Source organism: Papaver somniferum, chromosome 1 (assembly GCF_003573695.1).
Source record: "Papaver somniferum cultivar HN1 chromosome 1, ASM357369v1, whole genome shotgun sequence".
Lineage (NCBI taxonomy): Eukaryota > Viridiplantae > Streptophyta > Magnoliopsida > Ranunculales > Papaveraceae > Papaver > Papaver somniferum.
Window position 1 is genome coordinate 73,088,511 of NC_039358.1, and position 22,890 is coordinate 73,111,400.

Sequence of the window (22,890 nt, forward strand, 5' to 3'; positions counted from 1 at the left end):
GCAAGTGGGTATTTAAGGGGGTGATTAGCAGGGAGATTATTATTTTCAAAGTAAATCCTTACAGAAGAGGAAAGGTTTAGGTTTAGATTTAGCAAACAAATTTGAGAGTATGGATGATTTTCCTGGCCAAAATCCTTCAAACTCCGATGGTAATCATCCCGTTGTACCACCAGAAACGCCTGAGTATTCCCAATCCAAATCACTTATCCCTTCATTGAGTCTGAATGAGTTGCAGAGATTGAGAGATGAAGCACAATCAGAAATAGACCGTCGTATTCAAGAACAAGAACGCCAACGAGACGAAGAAGAATCTGCTCGTATCCGAAGGGAGCGAAGGGTTGAGTCTCTCTATTCTGCATGGTACCCAAGTTCTTAGAATGAGGAGAAAGAAAAGATGAGGAATGGACAGAGAAGCATGCCAATACCCCAAGATATGGAAGTGCAACAGAGAGTGATTTCAAGGCTTCTGATGGCTTTGAGTATGATATGGAGGAGGTGAACACCAGTGACCTTGATTCTGAGGCTGCAGAGGATAAACGCAAGATGAATGCGTATCATGATGGGAAGTTGAGAAGCCGATTCGATTACGAACTCACCAACCCCAAGATCTTTGCACGCACCATGAGTGAAGGTGATCCAAGCAGGGTAAGGGTAAGCAGGCGTATTTCCAATTTGGATGATGAGGAAACTGAGGATGGAGAGGGAGAGGAAGGAGATGACAGTGACGAAGAATCTTCTTCCAGTGGAACTTCACCTGCACCATCTGACAGTGATGAAAATGAGCGTTATGAAGACGAGGGATGAGATACTGATGAAGATGATTGGTGGTAATCTCTTCAGAATTACCGGAAAAATTAGCTTTTCAGTCTTTGCATAAAGCTTGAAAACGATCAACAAGTTTTGAACAAAACAGTTTTTCTGGTAATTTTTCTTATTCCTTCCTTTTTTGATGCTGGTGCAAATGGTGTTAAGCTTCTTCTTTTTCTGGTTGTGGATTCGGTCGTTTTTTTCCCTTTTTTGGTGGTGTTGATGAAGTGAAAAGGTGATGTTGTTCAGGGGAACTTTCTGGTAAAAAAGGTGTAAAGTTTGAAGTGGTTATAGTTTTTCAGGTATGTTGGAATGTTCAATAGTGGCTAGGATTTGGGAAGTAGTAGTGTGGTATTTTGGTTCAGGTTTGATATTTTGGTATTTTGAAACTTTGATATTCTGAGAGTTTGATGAAGAGTTGGGATGTAATGCTCAATGCAGAATTGGAACCTCTTTGTGTAGAAATTTATGAACTGTTTGCTGTTTGTTTCAAAGATGTTTGAGTAAAGCTTGTACTTGTTTATGTTGGAATCAATTCTATTTTGCAATGATTTTCTATCTGTGAAAGTAGTAATAAGTAACAAAGATCTGTAGATGATATAACTGCTAACTAGAATCACAATGAGAAGAAAGAATTGATGATTACTACTAAGATTAATTCTCAGATGGAGTGATTCCGAAAACATGAACAAAGAAAATGTTGCGCACGTCAGGATGACGTTGCAGAACTAAGAGAGAGAACTCGGAGGATTGACGAGCCAAAGATTGGCATTGTAAAATATTTTTTTATTTTTGGGTAGTTTGACGTTGACCAACGCCTGATAATGTTTGACCAAATTGTTTCCTTCCTCAAATCCATTTTTTCCCCTCCTATTAACATGACTCAAAATATTTTGGGCTTAGCTATCAATAAATTTTTTTTGGGCCTTAGCATAAATTCCCCGAAATTTTAGGTTATCTAGGAACGATTTTTTGGGGACCATGGTTTTTTTGGGGGACCATGGTTTTATTTTGGGTAAAGGCATTAGAAGTAATTCTAGGTCACCCCATATCTAGTTATTTATTTAATACCTAATCTACCCTCTTAATTAATTTTAGGTTATGATTAGTGAATGATTTAGTTAAAAACAATTAGTGAGATTAAATTAAAAGATGGGTTTATTATTAGTTGAGTAGAATTATTGAGAGAGTAGAGTTAGAGAAGATGAAGGAGAAAAACATGGAAAATAGATTTTTTTTCCAATTCACTAAGTTTGAGTATTCAAATGATGAAAACTCATCTGATTCTTCATCTCCATTCTCTCCTAGAATATTTGTTAATCTTCAAAATGATCCGGATTTGAACTGGATGTTGAACAGTTCGGTTACTTTATATGAAGAAAAAGTAACCGAACTCATCTGAAGCTGTAGTTCGGTTGCCCCGTGAGATGAACAAGTAACCGAACTCATCTGAAAGTGTAGTTCGGTTACTTGTTCCAAACACGCAGGTTACCGAACTCTCTAATAATAGAATTTCTAAGAGTTACAGCGTTATGTTCGGTTGGTTCTCAACTAACCGAACTTTGGTGTACAAAGTTCGGTTGGTTCGCAAACTGCATGCACTTTTGATCTAATCGAACTTTACGTAATATAAGAGTATATAAGTTTACAAAGTTCGGTTCTTTCGCAAACTTGAACCTAACAGCTAACCAACCGAACTTTGAGTTCGGTTTCTGCGATAAAATTGTGAAGTTACCGAACTTAACAAACAAAAAAAATGTGAAGTTCCAGCGTCTATTGGCTAAGTTCGGTTACTTTGTAGTTTTAAAATTTTTTGCGAAAAAACCGAACTCTATTGGCTAAGTTCGGTTATTTTTGAACTCAACATAGTGGCCACAACAACACAGTTCGGTTAGACTGGATTTGTTTTTTTTCGGTTCTAAGGGTGGAGTTCGGTTACTTTGTAGTTTTAAATTTTTTTGCGAAACAACCGAACAGAGAGTTCGGTGACTTAGTTTTAAATCCAATAGAACCGAACTGTTCTTCGTGTTCTTCATTTCCAAGAAGTTCGATTAATAAACTAGGGTTTTTTGGAAAATCGTCCTAACCGAACATGGCTCTGTAACTCCTATTAAAACCCTATTTTGATGATTTCTATTCGGTTGAAGCAATCAAAATCAAATTAAAGTGAAGGGTTTGTTGGAAAATACCTCCGGAGTGGTCCCATGACAGAATCAGGTTGCGGTTGGCGTCTTTTATACTCGATAAAATTATCATGTAACAGAACTTAATTGTGATTGCATTGATGTTGTTACATTTCTTAAATAGGCGGTGGTGGAGGTGGTGGTAATCGGTGGTTGGTGGTGGTGATAATCGGCGGTGGTGGTAGTGGTAATCGGCGGTGGTGGTAGTGGTAATCGGCGGTGGGAGGAGGTGTTGGTTATATATACAGGTGGTTATTAGGTTGGTTTTAAATTAAATTAGATTAAGGATAGGTTACTCATTTCAACGTTTTAGGACACTCCTTATCACTATAGGGAAGGTGGCCTAATAAAACCATGGTTCCTAAAAAAAACCATGGTCCATAAAAAATCATTCTTATCTAGGGCACGTGAGTTGCGCGGGACAGCACAACCCTTTAAACCCTGGGGACAACCCTTGCAGTTCTGAGCTCGCATGTATATATTTCTCGCTCTCTAGTCTCTACTGCTTCTTCTATTCTCTCCGAGCAGCGAAACTCTTATTCGACTTAAGGGAAAGTCGATCTGAGGGGAATCTATTTATTTCATGAGTAGAAGGAGATCGTATTGTGGGGTTTTATTTATTAAAACCAATTATTTCTTTTGTTCTGAGAAATTAATAATAATACATAAAAACACATCTTCGGTAGATTGTAGACCATCACGGCTGTTGATTTAAAAAGTACAGAGATGGTGGATTTATGTCTGCAGAAGAAAAAATCGGTAGAGAAGAAAAGAAAACTAATAAGCAGTAATCAACCAAATTCAGAATCAGCTAAATATTCAAACGAAGATATTGAAAAGCAAGCAAGTGAGAATAATAAGAAAATTAAACTAAATGGAGGACCTTGGAGAAACCTAGTCTTTGTTTCATCTATTGAAGGTACAGAGCTAGATAATCAAAGGTTAGTATATAATTATTGTTTCTGTGAATTATACTATTTGGAAATAATCATGTTTGTTTGTTTGAGTAAACATTGGATTAATTTATTGTTGCAGGAAACTTGAACTTGCACTTGAATACGTTAATTCGTCTAAGTGCTCTGATGATTACGATGGAGGAGATTGTGTTCAAATGGTTAGCGATTTTCGTTCAGTTTTGTCCCTCAATAACTGGGTTCAGTCTCTTTTGAATGATGACCCAACACAATGGGAGGATTTCAATGTCTGGGAGATTTTTAAATTCTGTCTACAGAAGTCACTGTATTTGAGAGTTCAATTAACTTTCAACTCAGAAAATTTTACATATGATTTCTTGCATTGGAGAAAATTTAGCCCTTCTCAGTGATGAAAGGTGTGAATTTTACAGTCTTGTTTTGGATTGTCTTACGTTGCTATTCACTTCTTCTCATGGAAGGGTGTTTATTGCTAATATGGATACATGGTCCTTGACGGTTGGTTCACTGCTGGATGTTCTTCACAAGGTTTACCTGGTTAAAGTATGTAATGACAATGAGGGCATCCTGTTAATTCGCTTATCATGCTTGATATTCGACCGTTATACAAATTTTTTGATGGCTCATCCGAAGAAAGTTTTTCGTAAGTTTTTAGATAAACTTCTAGAACCATTGTTGAGTTTCTTAGTAATGATGAGTCAAATTGATGGTTGTAATTCCACATTGACAAAAGAGTTGTTGAAGACAGTGGAAGACGTTTTGTCGTATGGATTATTCCATCCTGACCATGTCAATGAGTTTCTAAGTTTACCAACTACAGAGAGGGGTATTGAGTTCGGTGATGGAAAAAGAAAAGAATCTAAAATGAGGAATGTAAGCTATGGCATACGACTTTTTGAGAAGTTGGAAAACATAATATCTGAGAAGAGAATTTCTTCATTGGGGAGCGTGGGAGAGTTGTTTCGCTTGTTTGTTTTCAGAGTAAAGAAGGAAAAGGGAGTTCCTGTGCTGTCTGATGGAATCCAGATTACTACGACAACTGGGATTTTAGGACAACCGGGAAATGTTACTGCAAGTTCCAAGTCCAACTTTTCTGTTGGACATGGTCACGCAGTCACTAAAATTACTCATTCTAGGCTTGACATGGAAACTGGTAAATCTGTGTTTAATATCTTTTTATGGTTTATAATTCCTTTGAAGCGGGAGATTGAAACATATAATAAAACCAACATGGAAGAGGGACTTTTGTTGTTGGATGCTGCTCGTTGCACCCTTGAAGCTACCAATAGGATAATTGCCAGTTTTATGCAGGAAAAAGTATATCTAAGAACGGAAGATACTTCTGATGGAGAGCGTCTTATTTTCTTGAAGGGGTTGTATCTGACAGTTATCTCATTTTCACAGAGGATACATATGTGGTTACCTGGTTTGACTAATGAATCCCCTGCAAATGGTGTATCTTTAGTAGCAAAAGAGATTATAGTTTCTCTTGGATATTTGCTGGAAATTGAATATGAGGTTGCTGGAGAAGATTTGGTAAGATTGTGGGAAATCATTTTGTCGTATTTAGTAATTGATCTACCTGTAACAGGATCACCAAAAACCAGCTCCTTGGCTTCACAAGTTTTGCACTTCGGATGCCAGTTAATTAACATAAACAGTGAGCTTCGCCAGGTTAGTGGAATTCATTCTGATTGCTTGCATTAAGATGCTCTCTGGACCCATATAGAAGTTAGTCTGTGTATTTCAACATGATCTTTGATGAAACACTGTTATACTGTAGCCATTGCATGTATGCACTATTTTTTTGTTTTTGATGTACATACATTCTTCCCTTCCCTTGTCTTGATTTATTTATAGATTTGGGTTTTGTTGATGTAGGTTTGTGACTCTCTATTTGCACTGTGTAAAGCTGTAAGGTCACTTGCGATTTCAAACTGTGAAGAATGTGTGAAATCAGTGACAACGCTGTTATGCTTTCAAGAGTCTAGGGTTGCCGTTTGTAAAGCTATCAAAAACATACCTGAAGGGAAGGCAACTGAATGCATCGAACGATTGAAAAAGGATGTCTCTGAATCTTTAGACTGGATGATGATCAGCAGTTCAAAGGGAAAAAAGTGCCGCGAGGAAAACGTAGACATGCAAGCTGAGCTTCTAGGAAGGGCACTACCTGAAGTGTATACACTGCTATTAGATAATTTAGCTGTCACAACAGGGAACAGTAAATCTGTTAGGCACTCAATACAGGACCTGGTGATTGTCCTAGGTCCATTCCTAAGTATTCTTGTTGGAAAAGAACATTCAAATGTCAGCGGGTTCCTTTTATCTGTAACGGGACAAAGATATTTAAGCGAGGAAAAGATAACCAGATCAAGTGCCTCATGGATTTCATTGTTCTTCTTTCGCATATATGCTTCCTGCAGAAGCTTAAACAAGCAATTGATAAGCCTCATGCCTCCTGATTCATCTGAGCAGGCATCAAATGCAATGGGAGACTTTTTGACAGCATGTGCTGGAGAAAATTGCATGGAAAGCACTGATTTGAGAGATCATGGTTATATTTCTTGGATAATTAGACCCTCAGACCCTCTCTTGATCATTATACAATCTATAGAAGATTTTTGTGGTCAGGACACTATTGAGAGTTGTGCACCCTTGGTTTATGTGATGCATACCATGGCTTACCAAAGACTTACTGATCTTAGCCGACAAATAAAAGCTTTCAGATTCATACAAAAGGAGCAGAATAACACAATGTCGATGAGTGATGCTGTCTCACATCTGCTTTGTGAGGAAATTAAAATTTTAAGGAAAGAAGCTAAGGATCTTACTTTTTATCTTATGGAAAAGATCGAGCTGATGGTTGTATAAATTCTGATGGCAAAGAGCAACAAAATTCACCTGAAGATGATGCATGGGATTTATGTATCCCCTCTATGGATGAAGGTTCATTGCCTACTGCTGTCTGGTATCTTCTTTGCCAAAATGCTGATATTTGGGGCCCTTATGCTACGTGGGAGAAGTTGAAGAAGTTCTTGTTTCTGTTGTTCCATACCACCCCAGGAAGGGCTCGAAGCAGGGGGGACGATGTTATAAGGGATGAACAATCTCACAATATTGAGAAAATTACTCGTCATGAAATATCAGTGGAGCTGCTACATGATACTACATTCTATGAACATACTGTAAGAAGCACTGATACAGTTCCTTGGCTACTTGTTTTATTTTTTCTGCATTCCATGATATTTATATTGTTCATTGTCCTAGTTTCTTTGCAGGTATTTGTCATCAAGTTTTTCCGGGGTTCTGCATCAACATCTATTATCATTATCTGCTGATCCTTTGTCTGGAGATGTTGACTTTGACAACTGGTTGGTAGATTTGAGTAAATTTGAGAAGGCGTCGATTGATATTAACAATAGTAGACGTGCGCCAGGCAGCAAACTTTTGCCCATCATGAAGCGGCATTTCGTTCATCCCAATCCCCCTTTCACGAAGTGCACCAAGAATCTTATAGCGTGTCGAAGCTTGCTTAATCTCTTATGCTGGATGCCTAAAGTTTATCTAAAATCGAAATCATTCTCAGATTGTACCACTAATGTACTCAATCTTGAAAGGTACGTTTCATACCGTGTTCCTACAATTCAGCGTAATATTTTCTTAGGGAGGAGCTTCGTTTGTGGTTTAAGGTATCACAATGCTTTCCCTGTATATCTTGTTTTGTCTTGTTCCCAGTACGACAAAGGAGTGCAATTTTCCATAAATTAATTATTGAGCTTTTGCACATACTTCGACAATCATATTGTTTATCAAAGCTCTTCGTATGTAGTGTCAAGTAGAATATGTCTTTCTAGCTTCTTTTCTTGTGTAGGGCTGCATTATACTGTCTTGTAAAATATATCTTTTAGGCAACTAGAACTGATGTGAGGCATGTGCCTCCCTGAAACATCTATTGCTCGAAATAGGGCCTTACTAAATCAGGTTACCAATGCTATCAATAAATTCTAGTGTGTGCTATTTTCATTACTTCGTGATATGTGCGGGGTGCGTACGTTAATTACTATTTTCTGAAGCGCTTATGTGTACATAAAGCTTGAAGTGCGCTATATTTAAGTCACTAAAATGTTTAATCGTTAAATTTTCAGGGTTTTGGTTTCTACCATCGTGAAGAATCATGGTAAATTAAAGGTGGATATTCACTTTGAGTTTTTCAGATTGTTTGTATGTTGTAGAAAAGCGTTGAAGTGCCTATTAACGTCATTCCACGATGATAGCGGTGAAGCTGTACAATATTCTGTTGTTCAAATATTTATCAAGAATTCATACTCTGTTTTATTTGGAAATCCATCACTGCATTGATTCAACTTCTGCCTCCATTTCCTGAAGAGCATGCAAGTGAACTGAAGCATATGATTCCTTCTTTGATGGATGATACATCTCATATACTTTTGACATTAACCAAGGAGCATTTTACTCTTTCCATTCCTTCAGCAATAAACAATGCAGACTTAATTCAAGAATTACCAATTTCAGATGAGACCAGCAGAGAAAGAAGTTGGAGTGAATCTGATCCAAGTTTAGGAGCCTGGATGGAACATGTGACAGACAGTTTACAAGAACATGCCAAATCATTTCTTCCCATCAAGACTGGTCTCAACAGTGGGGACTTAAACAGTCTGTCTTCTGTTGTTACATGCTTTCATGGTTTCTTGTGGGGAATCACATCCATTTTGAGAGATAAATACGAGAAGGACTCCGAGGAACACGACTTACTACTTAGTTGGCTTTCTTCTTGGTCCAAGGATACTACCGACTCCAAACTCAAGATGTTTATAACCTTTACTGAAGACTTCATAAATTCTTGCTTATCCGCATTGCTTGTAGTGAATTCTCAACAGCCTACTTGTTCAGAGAAGGATTTTGCTGAAGGTTCTAGGTCGAGAAAAAAATTATCTAGTTCGAGAAAAAAGTTGTCTAGGTCGGGAAAAAATGCAGGCTTTACTATCGACATTCTGATAGAGAGGCAACTGTTAAACAAACCTTTATTACAGAAGTCATTAGAAGTTGACAATCCTGAACTGGCTTTTTGTGTTAGGCAGCTTCTTATTGGATCTTCAGCTATTCTAAGTCTTAAAATACAGATCTCCAGGCGTGCTTGTTTTTCAAGCTCGATGCCGATTTTAATCCGAACTTCACAGTACTTGCTGACAGAGTTTGCAAATATTGTTCAGGGACCGCATTCAGTATCTTATATTTGTTTGGCTGGTGCCATAAAATATCTGGAAGTTTTAGGGAGTTATGTTTCTTCAAGGGCAAAGGATTCATTTAAAAATGTGTATGCTATGCTGATTGACATACATCTGCAGGCTATGGGTAGATGCATATCATTATGTGGCAAAGAAGCTACACTAGCATCCCATGAGATAGAATCTAGTACCAAAACACTCGTGGGCCAAATGGGACCACCGAAGTCATCTGCTGGACACAGGTGGAATTTTTTGAGAGAGTTCAGAGCTAGGCTTAGGCTGTCATTCAACGCTTTAGTCAGGAAGGATTCAAAGTTGCGTCGCACCACAGCGATTACGGCTATAGAAAGAGCACTTGGAGTTCGTGAGCAGTGTAGCATGGTTTATGAAATATATGCTGAAGGTCCAGACGGAGGAAAGGTTTCTGACACTGTTGCAGCTGGTGTAGACTGCTTTGATTCTGTTGTTCAATCTGTTTCAGGTAGTTAACAACGATTTTATAATAAGTCAATGCATTCACTTTTGAGAATAGTTCATTAGGTTTGCTCAAGTACATCTGTCTAAACTCTTCGCAATTATTATATTAATGTTGGGGTGTCAGTATGTCAAATACCATTAAAGAAGTAGTTAGGGCATCACCCACCAGCTACTAGTATTTACAATACATTGTTTGCAGTTCTTAGTTTTGTAATACCGGTCTGTTCATGAAGATGCTAGCATGCACTTGTTCTATCTGTATTGGTCCTTGGATCCTACATAACGTCCTTGACTCGTCACCCCCACCACACACGCGCACACACACAACTTTTGTAATTTATTTTTCTATTTTAATTTAATTTTTGGTCTTTATTGAGTTGAAATTCAAATAACTGTTACACTTGGTTATTGGGTCACCATGAGTCGGTGGGCGGCTGTTTTTCTGGGAAAATGATGTTTATCGTAGATTTATTACATGCATGCCATCGAATATATCAATCCGAAAAAGTTATGTAGTTGTCTCTTTTTCAGCTGTTAACATTCACAGAGCTAGCTTATCTGCTTTTCCATCTCCATGAAGTTCTAGAAGTGATTGTACCTTCAGCCTCTCATTTAGCTTGGGAGCTTGAAATCTTATATTTGCTTTATAGTAAGCTGTTTTGTTCTGGCATCAGAAAAATTTCTTGATCACTAATATGAAATCCACTCCGCAGGCCCAAGCTCGCTTAAAAAGCACATCAAAGGTTTAACTGGAGCTCTGTTCAACATAGTTCTGCACTTGCAAGGTCCTCAAATATTCTATGAGAAGGTTTCCTGTAACGGTGAAGATGTGTCTCCTGATCCAGGAGCAGTCATTCTTATGTGTGTTGAGGTGCTAATTAAGGTTTTTGGAAAACCTGAGCACTTCCAATTGGATTCTGACCATGTTGTACAATCTCTGTGTTTACCCGGCGCGCTGTTCAGAGGTTTCTGCTACCGAAAACACTCCCGTACTTCTCCTGATCCTGCAGTGGTGTCACCTGACCAAATGTTCAGTCCAGCTTGTGTGCGTCTGTGCAATATGGACACGAGGTTCTCGGTAGATCTATTTGCTGCATGCTGCAGGTTATTGTCTACAGTTATTAGGCTTCATTCAAGGTATATTACTTGGGTCTCTTCTTTTCTTAAGTTGCGACACCTTGTGTACTTTTATGCTCCCAATCCTTGATATTTTTGACGTCTCTATCTGCAAGCTAAACGTAGCGCTTAAGCAAACTTATTTCTGCTATTTTCATCGTGCAAAAGATTCTCTCTCAGAAGTAGTTTAGTTCGCTCCTCGGTCCTCTACCCGGTTAGGAGCAGGGCGCCATGAGTTGGGACTTGGAAATTGCCAAACTCTAGCTAATACTCGGATATACTTTTTAGAGACTTAGAAAATAGGCCCCATTAATCAAAACTCAGGATCAGACTTGAAACTCGCCAAAACTCAAGAAAATCGGACTTGGATCTCGCCAAAACTCGGAAACGGTGAGGAAATGAAGATTACCTGGCAAACTAACAAGCACTCGCTTGGCAATCGGCATTGGAGAGCGAATTTCCACTACATAAGTTTGAATTGCTTCGTTCTGTTGGGTCCTTGGGTCAGACATTATAGAAAATGACTTTTATTCTTTCTCTGTTTATTTGTTAGTCTTTGGTTTCTATCTTTGCTGATTTTTCGGACAACTTTCCCAAAGACCAAATAAAACTGAAGTCCAACTTTTTCTGTGTGTTTTGACTCCATCTATTCAGAGTTGCGAGTCCAGGTTCTATTTTGGTTTCTCTTTCTCAGAATCTCAACATTTGATAAATAACATTAAAGATTGATTCTCTTGGTTGACGTTGATAATTATGTGTTTTATGCAGAGCAACTAAAATGGCCGTCGCCATTCTTCAAGATTCAGTCTCCGTTCTTCTTCATTGTTTGGAAACAAGAGACGTAGAGTTGGTTTATGAAAATGGTTATTCTACATGGGAAGTAGAAGAGGGAAGACTATGTGCCAGTTTCCTCTGCAGGGTTTATGAACAGGTTTGTGTTGTTCTGAACATCCCATTTTATATCACAGACAAGCTTTTACATGTAATCACGTCTTGTTTTAATCACTTTATTTTGGCTTTCTGCGTATACCTGAAAATATCAGTTTATATTACATAATTTGAACTTTATTAGCATGTCCACCTTCAAACCTTCTTGTCTTGTTAAAATTATTTGTGTGATCAATGAATTCTTCTTTTGCAGATAAAACTGAAAAAGGAAGACTTTGAGCGGGATACTTTATCTTTTCTGTCAGAATACATGTGTTTATTCAGGATTGGGTCCTAGTAAAACAGGGATAAGAAGGTAAGGTTAATTACTTGTTTTTCTACTTGCTCTTGTCATTCAAACATAGAACTGTACTCATCTTCCCATTTAGCTAATTTTTTTTTTAAATTACATCGAAATGACAGGGAGATAGATGAAGCTCTTAAACCAGGTATCTATGCTTTAGTGGACGCATGTTCAGAAGATGATCTTCAAAATCTTCACACTGTTTTAGAAGGTAGGCAGCATTAGTTTAATCCTTTTTTTTTAAATAATTTTTTCATAAGTTGATTGTTTTTGTGCGCGAATTTACTAATGACGTCCTCTGATCTGTGAATTATGTAGACGGTCCATGCACAGGAACTTTAAAGACTTTGGTACAGGATTACAAACAGAATTACCATTATGGAGGAAAAGCCTGATCTTGAGCTCTCCCTCAACTGTTTCAGGTCAATGAAATCAATTGTTTTCAGACTGTTAAAAACCTCAATGGTGGGAACTGGGTATTATTTTGTACAGTTTAGGGTTCAGTTTAGGTTCGGTGTCGTACATGCTTATTTATTTATTTATTTATTTATTTATATTCTTAAACATGTTTTTATCATTCTTCCATGTTTGCCTTTTGCTAGTCAAATTGTTAATTAAATCTAAGCCTTGCCCGCTTTCCTGGAATCACGCGTATATGTAGAATGTGCGACAAGCTCTTAAAATCCTAGGCAGTAATCTCAGGACGAGTTATATTGTAAAAAGTATAACACTTCAATTCTCAAAACATTGTGACAGACTTTTAACTTAAGTATTCCTCCCGCTATTCTAGATAAAGCTTTCACCACCTCAGAGCATGGGCTGTGGGTAGTGGGCAAACAAAGAAATGAATCCGGTGCACCAAATTCTTTACCTTTGAGAAAAAGAAAAAGATATAAATGAAAGAGGGACTGACTATAATATGACTTCTTACCCAAAGTATGTTGTTCTTTACGATTGCTTTTCTAAAAGATAGAAATGAAGGAAGGACTATAATATGACCTCTTAGTTCTTACCCAAAGTATGTTGTTCTTTATGATTTTTAGCTTTTCTAATCATATGGATATACGGGAGTCCTTTAGATATTATTATCCAATTTTCAACCATAAGAAAAGAAATGAAGATAACTGGATCAGAAACGGACACATATCTTGAATCATCTAACGCTTTCCATAATGGAATTTGTTGGTATTGTCATCAGCATAGAATGCCTTAATAGACCGACAGCGGATTCATTCCACTCGTTAACTAAATTATAACCAAGGGATGAAATTAAAATGACGCAAACATACTCGTCAGAGATAATGCATAAAGTCATACTCAAGAAATCATCAGGCCTCGCTAGTTATTTATATGTTTGTTCGATTGTTCATGGTGGCTACCTCTCGAACTTATACATAACAAAACAAAAAAAATTAAAGAAGGAAGAAAAATCAACTAAACCTATGATTATGCATTGTTGATTGCGACTGAGAAAAAGCATATATTGCGAGCATATTACTTCTTGCAAGTTGAGAAGTTGAAAACACTAGTCGGCACCCGGCTTGGGCAATGTTCCTGGACAGGTAAGTGGACCAATTTGGGCTGACTGTTAATTAGCGGTACATGTTACATACCAGTTTGATTTAATTTACATTTTTGGGATGTCTGTAGATATTCTTTTTTTCATTATGTCTAATTCTGTTTCTGTATTGGTAGGTATATCACTGGTCAATTGACTACTTGATTGTGGATCCCACAGGTTTGCATTTTATTGCACAAAAAGTCTAAATAGACTACGGCAAAACAACTACTCACATAATTTTCAATAGGCCCCACCATAAGCGCCCCCTGCTGTCCTCCGGCGGGGTCCACCGGAACCTACCAAAAAATCTGTGAGAGCTTTTTGAGATGTTGTTTTTGTGTGGTTCAGACCCTCGGTATGTTTAGAACCACTGTTTATTGCATGTCCAACAAAAAGATAGGGACATGTTATTAATGTATATGATCACAGCTGATATCTGTTGCTATCAACATTTGATAAGACTCTCTTCTTATTTTATATATGTGCTCTTTAATTGGTTAGATTTAGACCCAGTTGTCTGGAAAAACAGAAGTCCTTTGATCCGTACTTCAGTTGTCCACTCACAAGTCATAATGCCAATTTCCGAAAGCTAGCTTTACTCTTGCTCGTACAAGATATAACAACTAAGAAGAGGGCCAATTTGCACCTTCGTCTGTCTACTTCATTGCGCACAAGAAATTCTCAGCAGTCGGAGTAGATGAAAGATTATCTCTGATGTGTTTTTTGCTTCCACTGAAAGAGAGAGAGAAATGGAAACCAGTCTCTTAACTTAAGACGCAAAAACACCGGCCAAATTTATTCGGCGCAATTGTAATGTGGCATGGTGTTGGAACGGCGTGAATCATGTGATAACAAGATGAAAAAAGGAAGAAGCAAGTCTATCATTTCCAAAAAGTGACTATCAGTGGATGGGCCGGTGATACTCTGGCCTACTCACATGCTTGAATTCCAATGTCTACGCCATTTTCAGCTGTCATTTTCTGGCTAGCTAGCATTTTTTTTAGCGATTTAGCTAATACCTCAAAGCACAGTCGCGCCTCTTTAATATCTCCTTTTTATTCCAAGTTCGTTTGTCTTAGTCGTTGGTCCGGCTGTGATGGCCTCGGTAGGTGTAACCACCATCTTCACGTGATAATGATCATGTAAGGTACTAGAGAGATATGAAAATTCTGATAATTTTGTAGTGATACCGGTGAGAATGATAGAGAAAGAGGCAGAGTTTCTTATCGATCATTAGCAAGGTTACATGGAACAATGTCCTTTATATACATGTAGAAGGGAGACCCTAGATATCTAGCTGGGCCGCACATCTATGGGATGTAGGCCCTACAACACTCCCCCTTGTGCGGTCCAATATAACTTCATAAGCAGTGCTTCATGCTTCGAATGTTGTTCTTCAAATGTCTTCCTCTCCTTGATGACTTGTGCCGAAATCAATTGCCTCATTAAAACTTTGACAAGAAAAAACCCAATGGGATAAAACCTTGGTACAACTCTTCACATGTAGTACTTCACATGTTGTCTTGTACTTTACATGTAGTTCATCACATGCAATATGATCTTCAAAGACCGACGAGTCTGAGTTAATTGCCTCGTTAAAACTTCGTCAGGAAAACCCAGAGGCACAAAACCTGAACTAAAGAAAAACAGTACAATATTAAGTAAACTTAGAACATAGTTTGATTCGTATACGTTGCCTCATTAAAACTTTGACAAGGAAAACCCAGTGGGATAAAACCTTGACGAAGGGAAAAGAGTACAACGTGAAAGATGTAAGTAAAGGTGATCTGTTGCAGATGATCACTTTGCTCCGCTAAAGTTGACTAGTTGCTTCATAACTCCTAAGGCAGAAAATCCTCGTGGGAAAGATAATTGATACATGTGTATCTTCCTCTCTCCGGGAACTAGTGATCCTCAAGAAGGATCGAGGATAGAATTGTAATTTAAGGAAGGAATACTGATTTTTAGGAAGTATTCTTAGATAAGAAAATATTCCTAGACAAGGTAATATTCCTAGATAAGGAAATATACATATAAAAGGAATATTTCCTAGACAAGGTAATATTTCTAGATAAAGAAATATACACTTAGAAAAGGAATTATTCCTAGAGAAGGTAATATTCCTAGATAAGGAAATATACTTAGAAAAGGGAACTATTCCTAGATAAGGAAATAGATTCCTAAAAGGTTTGGGAAACCGTTAAAGCTATAAATAGAGATGTTTATCTCATAGCTAAGACATCTAGAGTGTGGTTTGTGATACAAACACACCTAGATCAGAAAGGGTCGTTTGTGAGACAAACCATCTTGAGAGAAGTTTGTGAGGCAATTAACTATTGTAAAAGCAAGCTTGGCAAAACAGTTTAAGGTTGATCCACTGTCTAGAGAGATTGTGAGCGTAACAAAGAGAGAATTGTAATAGTTTTCTTGTTCATAATCTAGAAAAGATATATTTCTTCGAATTTGGTTTCTAGTGTGTTCTGTTTTCTAGTTTTCGTCTATTATTATTCTGAATTCCGCCTTTATAGTAATATCTACCAAGGTACAGAGATCATACGTATCAAGTTGGATCAGAACAAAGTTCGTTACTTTTAGGGAAGATTCATGTGGTTTATGGTCTTCACTAGATCTCTCTACAAAAGCTTGGTGAGGTACTCGAGAAGCAAGAAGACGTTTAAAGAACAAGGGAACCAAAGATAGGAAATTCTGTTGATGATCCTAAGCAAAGCGAACCACAAACTACGGAAGAGAAGGTGGCTGCACTACAAACAAACATGGAGTCTTATACACCCAAGCCGAAGACGGAGAAAAAGACTATGTTTTCATACGGTGTTTTGGAAGAAAAGAACGAGGAAGAAGAAAAAGAACCACTTGAGCAAGATTGCGTTATGGAGCGAAGAGTGACTAAGACAAGACGAAGAGATATGGAAGATTTTCAAATTAGACGTCAAGGTCCAGTTTCCAGCAAAGAGAGATGGTTCAGCAGGGTGAAAGGAACCCTCGAGTTCCCTAACCTCCAAATCTAACTTTCACAGAAGTTCAAGTTCTTGAGTGGGGGCGCATGATACATGTCTATCTTCCTCTCTCCTGGAACTAGTGATCCTCAAGAAGGATTGAGGATAGAATTGTAATTTAAGGAAGGAGTACTGACTTTTAGGCAGTATTCTTAGATAAGAAAATATTCCTAGACATGGTAATATTCCTAGATAAGGAAATATACCTATAAAAGGAATATTTCCTAGACAAGGTAATATTTCTAGATAAAGAAATGTATACTTAGAAGAAGAATTATTCCTAGAGAAGGTAATATTCCTAGATAAGGAAATATACCTAGAAAAGGGAACTATTCCTAGATAAGGAAATAGATTCCTAAAAGGTTTGGGAAACCGTTAAAGCTATAAATAGAGATGTTTAGCTCATAGCTAAGACATCTAGAGTGTGGTTTGTGATACAAACATACCTAGATCAGAGAGGGAGGTTTGTGAGACAAATCACCTTGAGAGAAGTTTGTGAGGCAATTAATTATTGTAAAAGCAAGCTTAGCAAAACAGTTTAAGGTTGATCCACTGTTTAGAGAGATTGTGAGCGTAACAAAGAGAGAATTATAATAGTTTTCTTGTTCATAATCTAGAGAAGATATATTTCTTCGAATCTGGTTTCTAGTGTGTTCTGTTTTCTAGTTTTCGTCTATTATTATTCTGAATTCATCCTTTATAGTAATAGCTACCAAGGTACAGAGATCATACGTATCAACAATAGCCTTAACTGGGAAATTACAAACCTTTCCGAGTAACAAAACCTTGTGGGAAAAAGAAAACTAGGTGAAGGAAAATAGTTCAACACACCATTAGATGCTCCCCCTGATGTCAAACAATTTTCATTAGTCCAATGCAGTCAAAAGAAGTTTATCACACTTTACTTTGGTGACTTAGATGTTTATAGAACCACGTTATTGATTCTGGAAGTTACGTTGCTTAACGGACTATCGTGTTTCATTTCTTTGATTTAGATATTTTCAATAATATCAACGCAATCTTTTGTCTTCAACGTTCAACATACTTGATGCTTTTAGTATTGTCTCGCTAAAAACCTTGTCGAGGAACAAAACCCTTAGGGAAAAACTATTCTCGATCGAAGGGAAAAACAGTACAACACAGCTTCAGTTTCGAAGTAAATTATGTCGACATCATATCCTTGGATCCTCCCCCTGATGTCGGTATCTCTCCCTGATTACATTCAGAGTTGTTCTAGACAGTTCCTTTAGTCATGTACTTTTCGAAACTGAATATCGGTAATGACCTAGAAAATAGTCTACCATATTTCCCCCTGATTACTTTCATTGGATAAGAGATTATTGTTCCTTCATAATCAACAAATTTTAAATTGCACTTTTATTAGCATTCCTTTTAATGTCTTTACAAGGATAAAACAAATTTATGTCAATGGTTACTTTTAAGTATATGATTACGTTCATCATAACATTCCAATGACGTTGCGTTGGCGCTGAGCTATATCTAGCTAACATGTTCACTGAGGATGTAACATTTGGTCGAGTACATTATGCTAAGTACAATAATGCGTCTATTATACTTAGATAAGGAAAGTTCATCTCCCGACACAACTTCGTCATATTCCTTTAGAAGAATTGGTCATTTATGTACATTTGAAACTCAACTAATCATGGGAGTGCTATCAAGATGCATGTCCTTTTTAAATTGCCTGACAATGGACATATACAAACTGGTGGAATAATATACCACAAGCTCGGTCTTCTAGTTCAGAACATAGATAAGATCGGGATTTACCAGGACTTTCATCTCAAATTCAGATTTTAAATAGCTTGTATCTCTTATTCCATTAAGAGTACTTATCATGTCCATATCGTTGACATAGATAGCTATAATTCTGAATCAGGAACTTATATAATACGCATTGCACAAAACCGTACTTGTTTATCCCTTCCCAATCAAATAGTCACTTAGACGGGTATACCACATCCGCCTGATTGTGTAAATCAATAAGTGAGTGTTCCAGTGTAACTGCAAACACACTCCGCGGTTTAGAGTCATTCGATTTGGGAAGCAAAAAGGCCATCATGCACTTTTGCAAATATCTTTGGGTCTAAATTTCCAGAGATATAACCACATCTACTATGTTTTAATTTCTTTGAAACTAACTAGCAAACTAATTGACTGAACATTATGATGTTCAAAAGAGTAAGCGATCCAGGGGTTTGTGAGAAACTTCGCGCCACAAGGTGATTCTGTATACTTTAAGACCTCATTCTTCTCACTACACTTTATGAAAAATAACCACATATGTCCCACAGGATTTATGACCGGTTGTCAGCCGTGCAAATATAATTCACTTTCTCACTCAACTAGATATAAATATAGTACGTGATAAGAAAGAGTTCGTTCCCACAGAGAGGCTTTTGTTGTTATAAAATTTCAGTTTCTTAGTAACCAAGGGGGGAAATTTTTGTTTTTATCTAAGCAATAAAAGTAATTGAAAGCAAAGTAAATAGTTGGAATAATCAATAAGGAGAAGATATTGGTCACGGGATAGTATCATTCACAAACATGTATTTTCATCAATGACTAGAATTGGAATTTTAATCTCTCATCTATTAGAAGTCCTAGGATATCTTGATCGCAAGAGTATCCCGTTTATTTCCCGATTTTATCACAAACAACATTAAAAGATGCTATTGTGAAATCTACCTAGAAAGCAACCTAAAGTGTAAAAGCACAATTAAGTTTAACTCCCTAAGAGCAATAAGTTATATGAAATAAAACTAATCAATGCAAACAAACGTGTAAAAGCACTAATTCGTTTTAACAAAGGTTATGATTCATATGCAATTGTAAAGATGTATCACTACAAGTAATAATGGCACTATGCTACTTAGAATCAGGAATTATCAACTATTTCGTATTGAAAACCCTAATCTAGCAATAGAGATGAAGACTAATCTAATTGATTCCGGACTCAAACAAACTAGCATTCAAATCATATGACAATATTAATAATGAAACGTAAACAATAAAGTATTGAGACAAAACTAATTCATTGAATCAAATAACATGTTGGAAATCAACTTTTATCCCATAACCAATAATTGAGTTTAGTTACTCATAATAATGGAGTTCATCATAATCATAATCATAAAATAATTGAAGAAGATGAAAAATAAAACGAAAGCAAACCCTAGTTGTAGCTATCTCCAAAGCTCCAAGAATAATACGTGATTTTTAAGAAAGTAGAAAACTTTTCTTTTTGTAGTTTTTCTCCCTTCCAAAACTAGGTCAAGTCTTCAAAAGCCCATCACCAAGAAGTCCACCAATCCCATTTGTGTGGAGAACCCATGTAGAAAATATGTCCAAAAAGTGTCACCGGAATTTGGTCGGAAACCGTCCGGAAAAGTCGCGAGAAAACATCTCAGGTGACCGGCAAAGTCCGCTCGGTCACCGGTCAACGAGACAAAACGGTCAGGTCAACGAGTCAACTCGGATCAACTCAGTCAAACCTGGTCAGCTCATTGAGTCAGGCCTGAGTCAGGGTGAGTCAGTTCTAGCTAGTCTGAATTGATTCTGGCCAAGGCCATGTCTTCTGTTGCAAAGGCTTGAGATGTGCTGCACAATCATTGTGCATCACCACTGCATGTCCAACCATCACTTCCACAATCTCAGTTCCTTCCACTGCAGTGCCAACGCCACGACTACAACAACCCTGTCTGTAGCTTCCAGTTCATGCCTGCAATCCATTTACCCATTCTGCAAAGTTTCAATATCATTAACTGCAACAACAACAACCAACTGGTGCGCATCATATCCACCAGTTCAATCCCAGTTCTTAAATCGGGTCACTTCTGTTTCCATCCTAGCTTTACAACAAATTCAAACGAATCCCATTATAGAATCTCAGCAGCTTACACATTTCTTTCACCTGCAAAACTGCATCAACTCTATCCAGATCTGCAATTCTCAACCACAAACACATCCACCTGCACTCCAGCCAACAACGCTTCAGCTCTACCACCATACCCATTTCAGCTTAGCACCAATTGAGCTCAACACCACCAGCGCCTTATCCTTGTCATTCCTGCAACACCAGTGCCACTGTATTAGCACCAACACCTGCAACCTAACATGCATCTATCACTAACTGGTGCGCATCATATCCACCAGTTCAATCCCAGTTCTTAAATCGGGTCACTTCTGTTTACATCCTAGCTTTATAACAAATTCAAACGAATCCCATTATAGAATCTCAGCAGCTTACACATTTCTTTCACCTGCAAAACTGCATCAACTCTATCCAGATCTGCAATTCTCAACCACAAACACATCCACCTGCATTCCAGCCAACAACGCTTCAGCTCTACCACCATACCCATTTCAGCTTAGCACCAATTGAGCTCAACACCACCAGTGCCTTATCCTTGTCATTCCTGCAACACCAGTGCCACTGTATTAGCACCAACACCTGCAACCTAACATGCATCTATCACTAATCCACCTGCTTCAGTTCCACAATCACCATAACCTCAAGCCCTCAAGCCAACAGTTCATTCATCATCACTGGCAGCAAACTCTTAGCTCATACAACCCCCAATACTGACGATTTCTACCCATTTCTCTTAGCCACAACTCCTGCAAGTTCACTAGCATAGCTCAACTGCAATATCAGCTCAAACCCAGTAGCAGCAACACCATAATCCACTTCACCACCATTTAGTCATTCTAGCATCAATACTGTCATATTCATTACAAGACCATAACCCTTGTTCATCTGTAATTGCAATCTCAGATCTCTCTTTTGATTTTAAACCCTAACTTCTCCTCGTATCTTGAATTAAATTCAAATTCAACCAAAGCCCCTTTGATTTCTTCTCATATTTCTCAGATCTCATCTGTAACTCTGCCAACACACAAATCATCTCAAAACCCTTTAATCTTCTTTTCTTCAGTGTACTCTTCGAATCCAACACAAACCCATCATTCCAAACTCAAATTCGAGTTGAACCTTTCATTCATCAACACCTAACTCTTCAGAGATCGAAACCCTAACTTCCATTTCAGTTTCAAATCAATAACCAGATGACAACAGCTTCATCTTCACCATAACTGTAACGATAATCTTCGCCAGTTCTGAGATTTATCATCCTCACTCGATTCCATAGCAGCCATCATCGAGATCTTCTTTATCAGCAACCATTTTTCTCTCTTCTCTGAATTTCATGAGGAGAATAATGAGAAGAGAAACATTTTCTCCTGTTTCCAGGACTAGGTAATGACAAGAAATGTTATAGGCACCCAGCAAATAAACAAGGCCACCAGAATGACAGCCCCTCTTTCTGAAACATATAGAAAGTTGTCCCTTAATGCTCGCATGACTGCAGATAGTGTTCCCCTGTAAAATGACCTCTCCGCCCTTTTTGCTCCAATTGAGTACGTTGTTCTTCTTTTGCTCATAATGACTCCGAAGCACCTAGTAACTCAAGACGAAACATAAGATATACAATTTATAAGAAAACTCGCAAAGAAAGCATAAACATTGCTATAATTATAGGTGTTTATCACACGTATCAAATTCCCCCACACTTAGACTTTGCTAGTCCTCGAGCAAATCAAACAAAACAATTCTAAAGGACACATACAACTCCATCTCATGAGGGTTTACTAGAGATATACCCACAAAACCTGCTTTTTCCAACTTACTAGTTCTCTGTAATGATAGCATCCAACGCGCTAAGAAGACATAGAGATTCTGCACACTAGTCATAAGAAGTTAGACACATAAATGAACACAATCTCATCCTTAAAAGTTGAGAGAGAAATAACCATCCCTTCTCGAAAGAAATTCGGGTTCGGAGTGATCAAAAGCCTCGACTCTTCCTCACAAGAAAGGGTTTTATGAAGTTTCTTTCAATAATAAATAGCTATTTATGGGTCACACATGTGTCGAGGTAGGAATGAAGAGAGAATCCTGCGACACGTTGAATGGTAGGAAGGCCAAACCCTCCGATTTGTTTTGAAAACCCACATCTTTTATTCATTTTGGAAACCCATTTTCTGACGATCTCTAAGAAAAGAAATCAACCACTTAACGAAGGTGGGAATATGCTTACTTACCTCGTTATCCGTTCGATGTGCAGCTAGAACCACTCTCACAGCATCCATAGAAACTTCTTCGGTCTTCAACTCTTGATGATGAAATATTGAAATTCGTAGAATCTTGACAATGTGATTCTTTCCTCTCATTCCTTGTTGCTTAAAACCTCATTATGGATATTTCTTCTTCCATTGGCTTTATTGAATGAATACAAAACCAA

General features: G+C 37.7%; 1 protein-coding gene across 3 annotated transcripts; it reads left to right on the forward strand.

The window, feature by feature from the left end:
- Positions 1-3,521: 3,521 nt before the first annotated feature.
- On the forward strand, positions 3,522-12,637 carry LOC113290644. Of its 3 annotated transcripts, XM_026540239.1 has the most exons (8): positions 6,796-7,107; positions 7,201-7,539; positions 8,068-9,649; positions 10,359-10,782; positions 11,530-11,692; positions 11,903-12,004; positions 12,112-12,203; positions 12,311-12,637. In XM_026540239.1, the coding sequence occupies exons 3-6, from the start codon at positions 8,332-8,334 to the stop codon at positions 11,984-11,986; spliced, it is 1,989 nt and encodes a 662-aa protein (XP_026396024.1). In that variant the 5' UTR covers positions 6,796-7,107; positions 7,201-7,539; positions 8,068-8,331; the 3' UTR covers positions 11,987-12,004; positions 12,112-12,203; positions 12,311-12,637. The 3 variants fall into 3 exon arrangements, with proteins under 3 accessions (XP_026396015.1, XP_026396019.1, XP_026396024.1); XM_026540230.1 differs by lacking the exons at positions 10,359-10,782; positions 11,530-11,692; positions 11,903-12,004; positions 12,112-12,203; positions 12,311-12,637 and adding exons at positions 3,522-3,931; positions 4,026-5,596 and having other exon boundaries at positions 5,804-7,107; positions 7,190-7,539; positions 8,068-8,486; XM_026540234.1 differs by lacking the exons at positions 10,359-10,782; positions 11,530-11,692; positions 11,903-12,004; positions 12,112-12,203; positions 12,311-12,637 and adding exons at positions 3,522-3,931; positions 4,026-5,596 and having other exon boundaries at positions 5,804-7,107; positions 8,068-8,486.
- The last annotated feature ends 10,253 nt before the right edge of the window (positions 12,638-22,890 follow it).

What these genes read in the sequence shown, in the direction of transcription:
- LOC113290644 (XM_026540230.1), top strand. Translation starts at nt 4,274, where the DNA reads ATGATTTCTTGCATTGGAGAAAATTTAGCCCTTCTCAGTGATGAAAGG. An exon ending in TAAACAGTGAGCTTCGCCAG is followed by an intron (nt 5,597 to 5,803) that starts GTTAGTGGAATT and finishes TTGTTGATGTAG; the next exon opens with GTTTGTGACTCTCTATTTGC.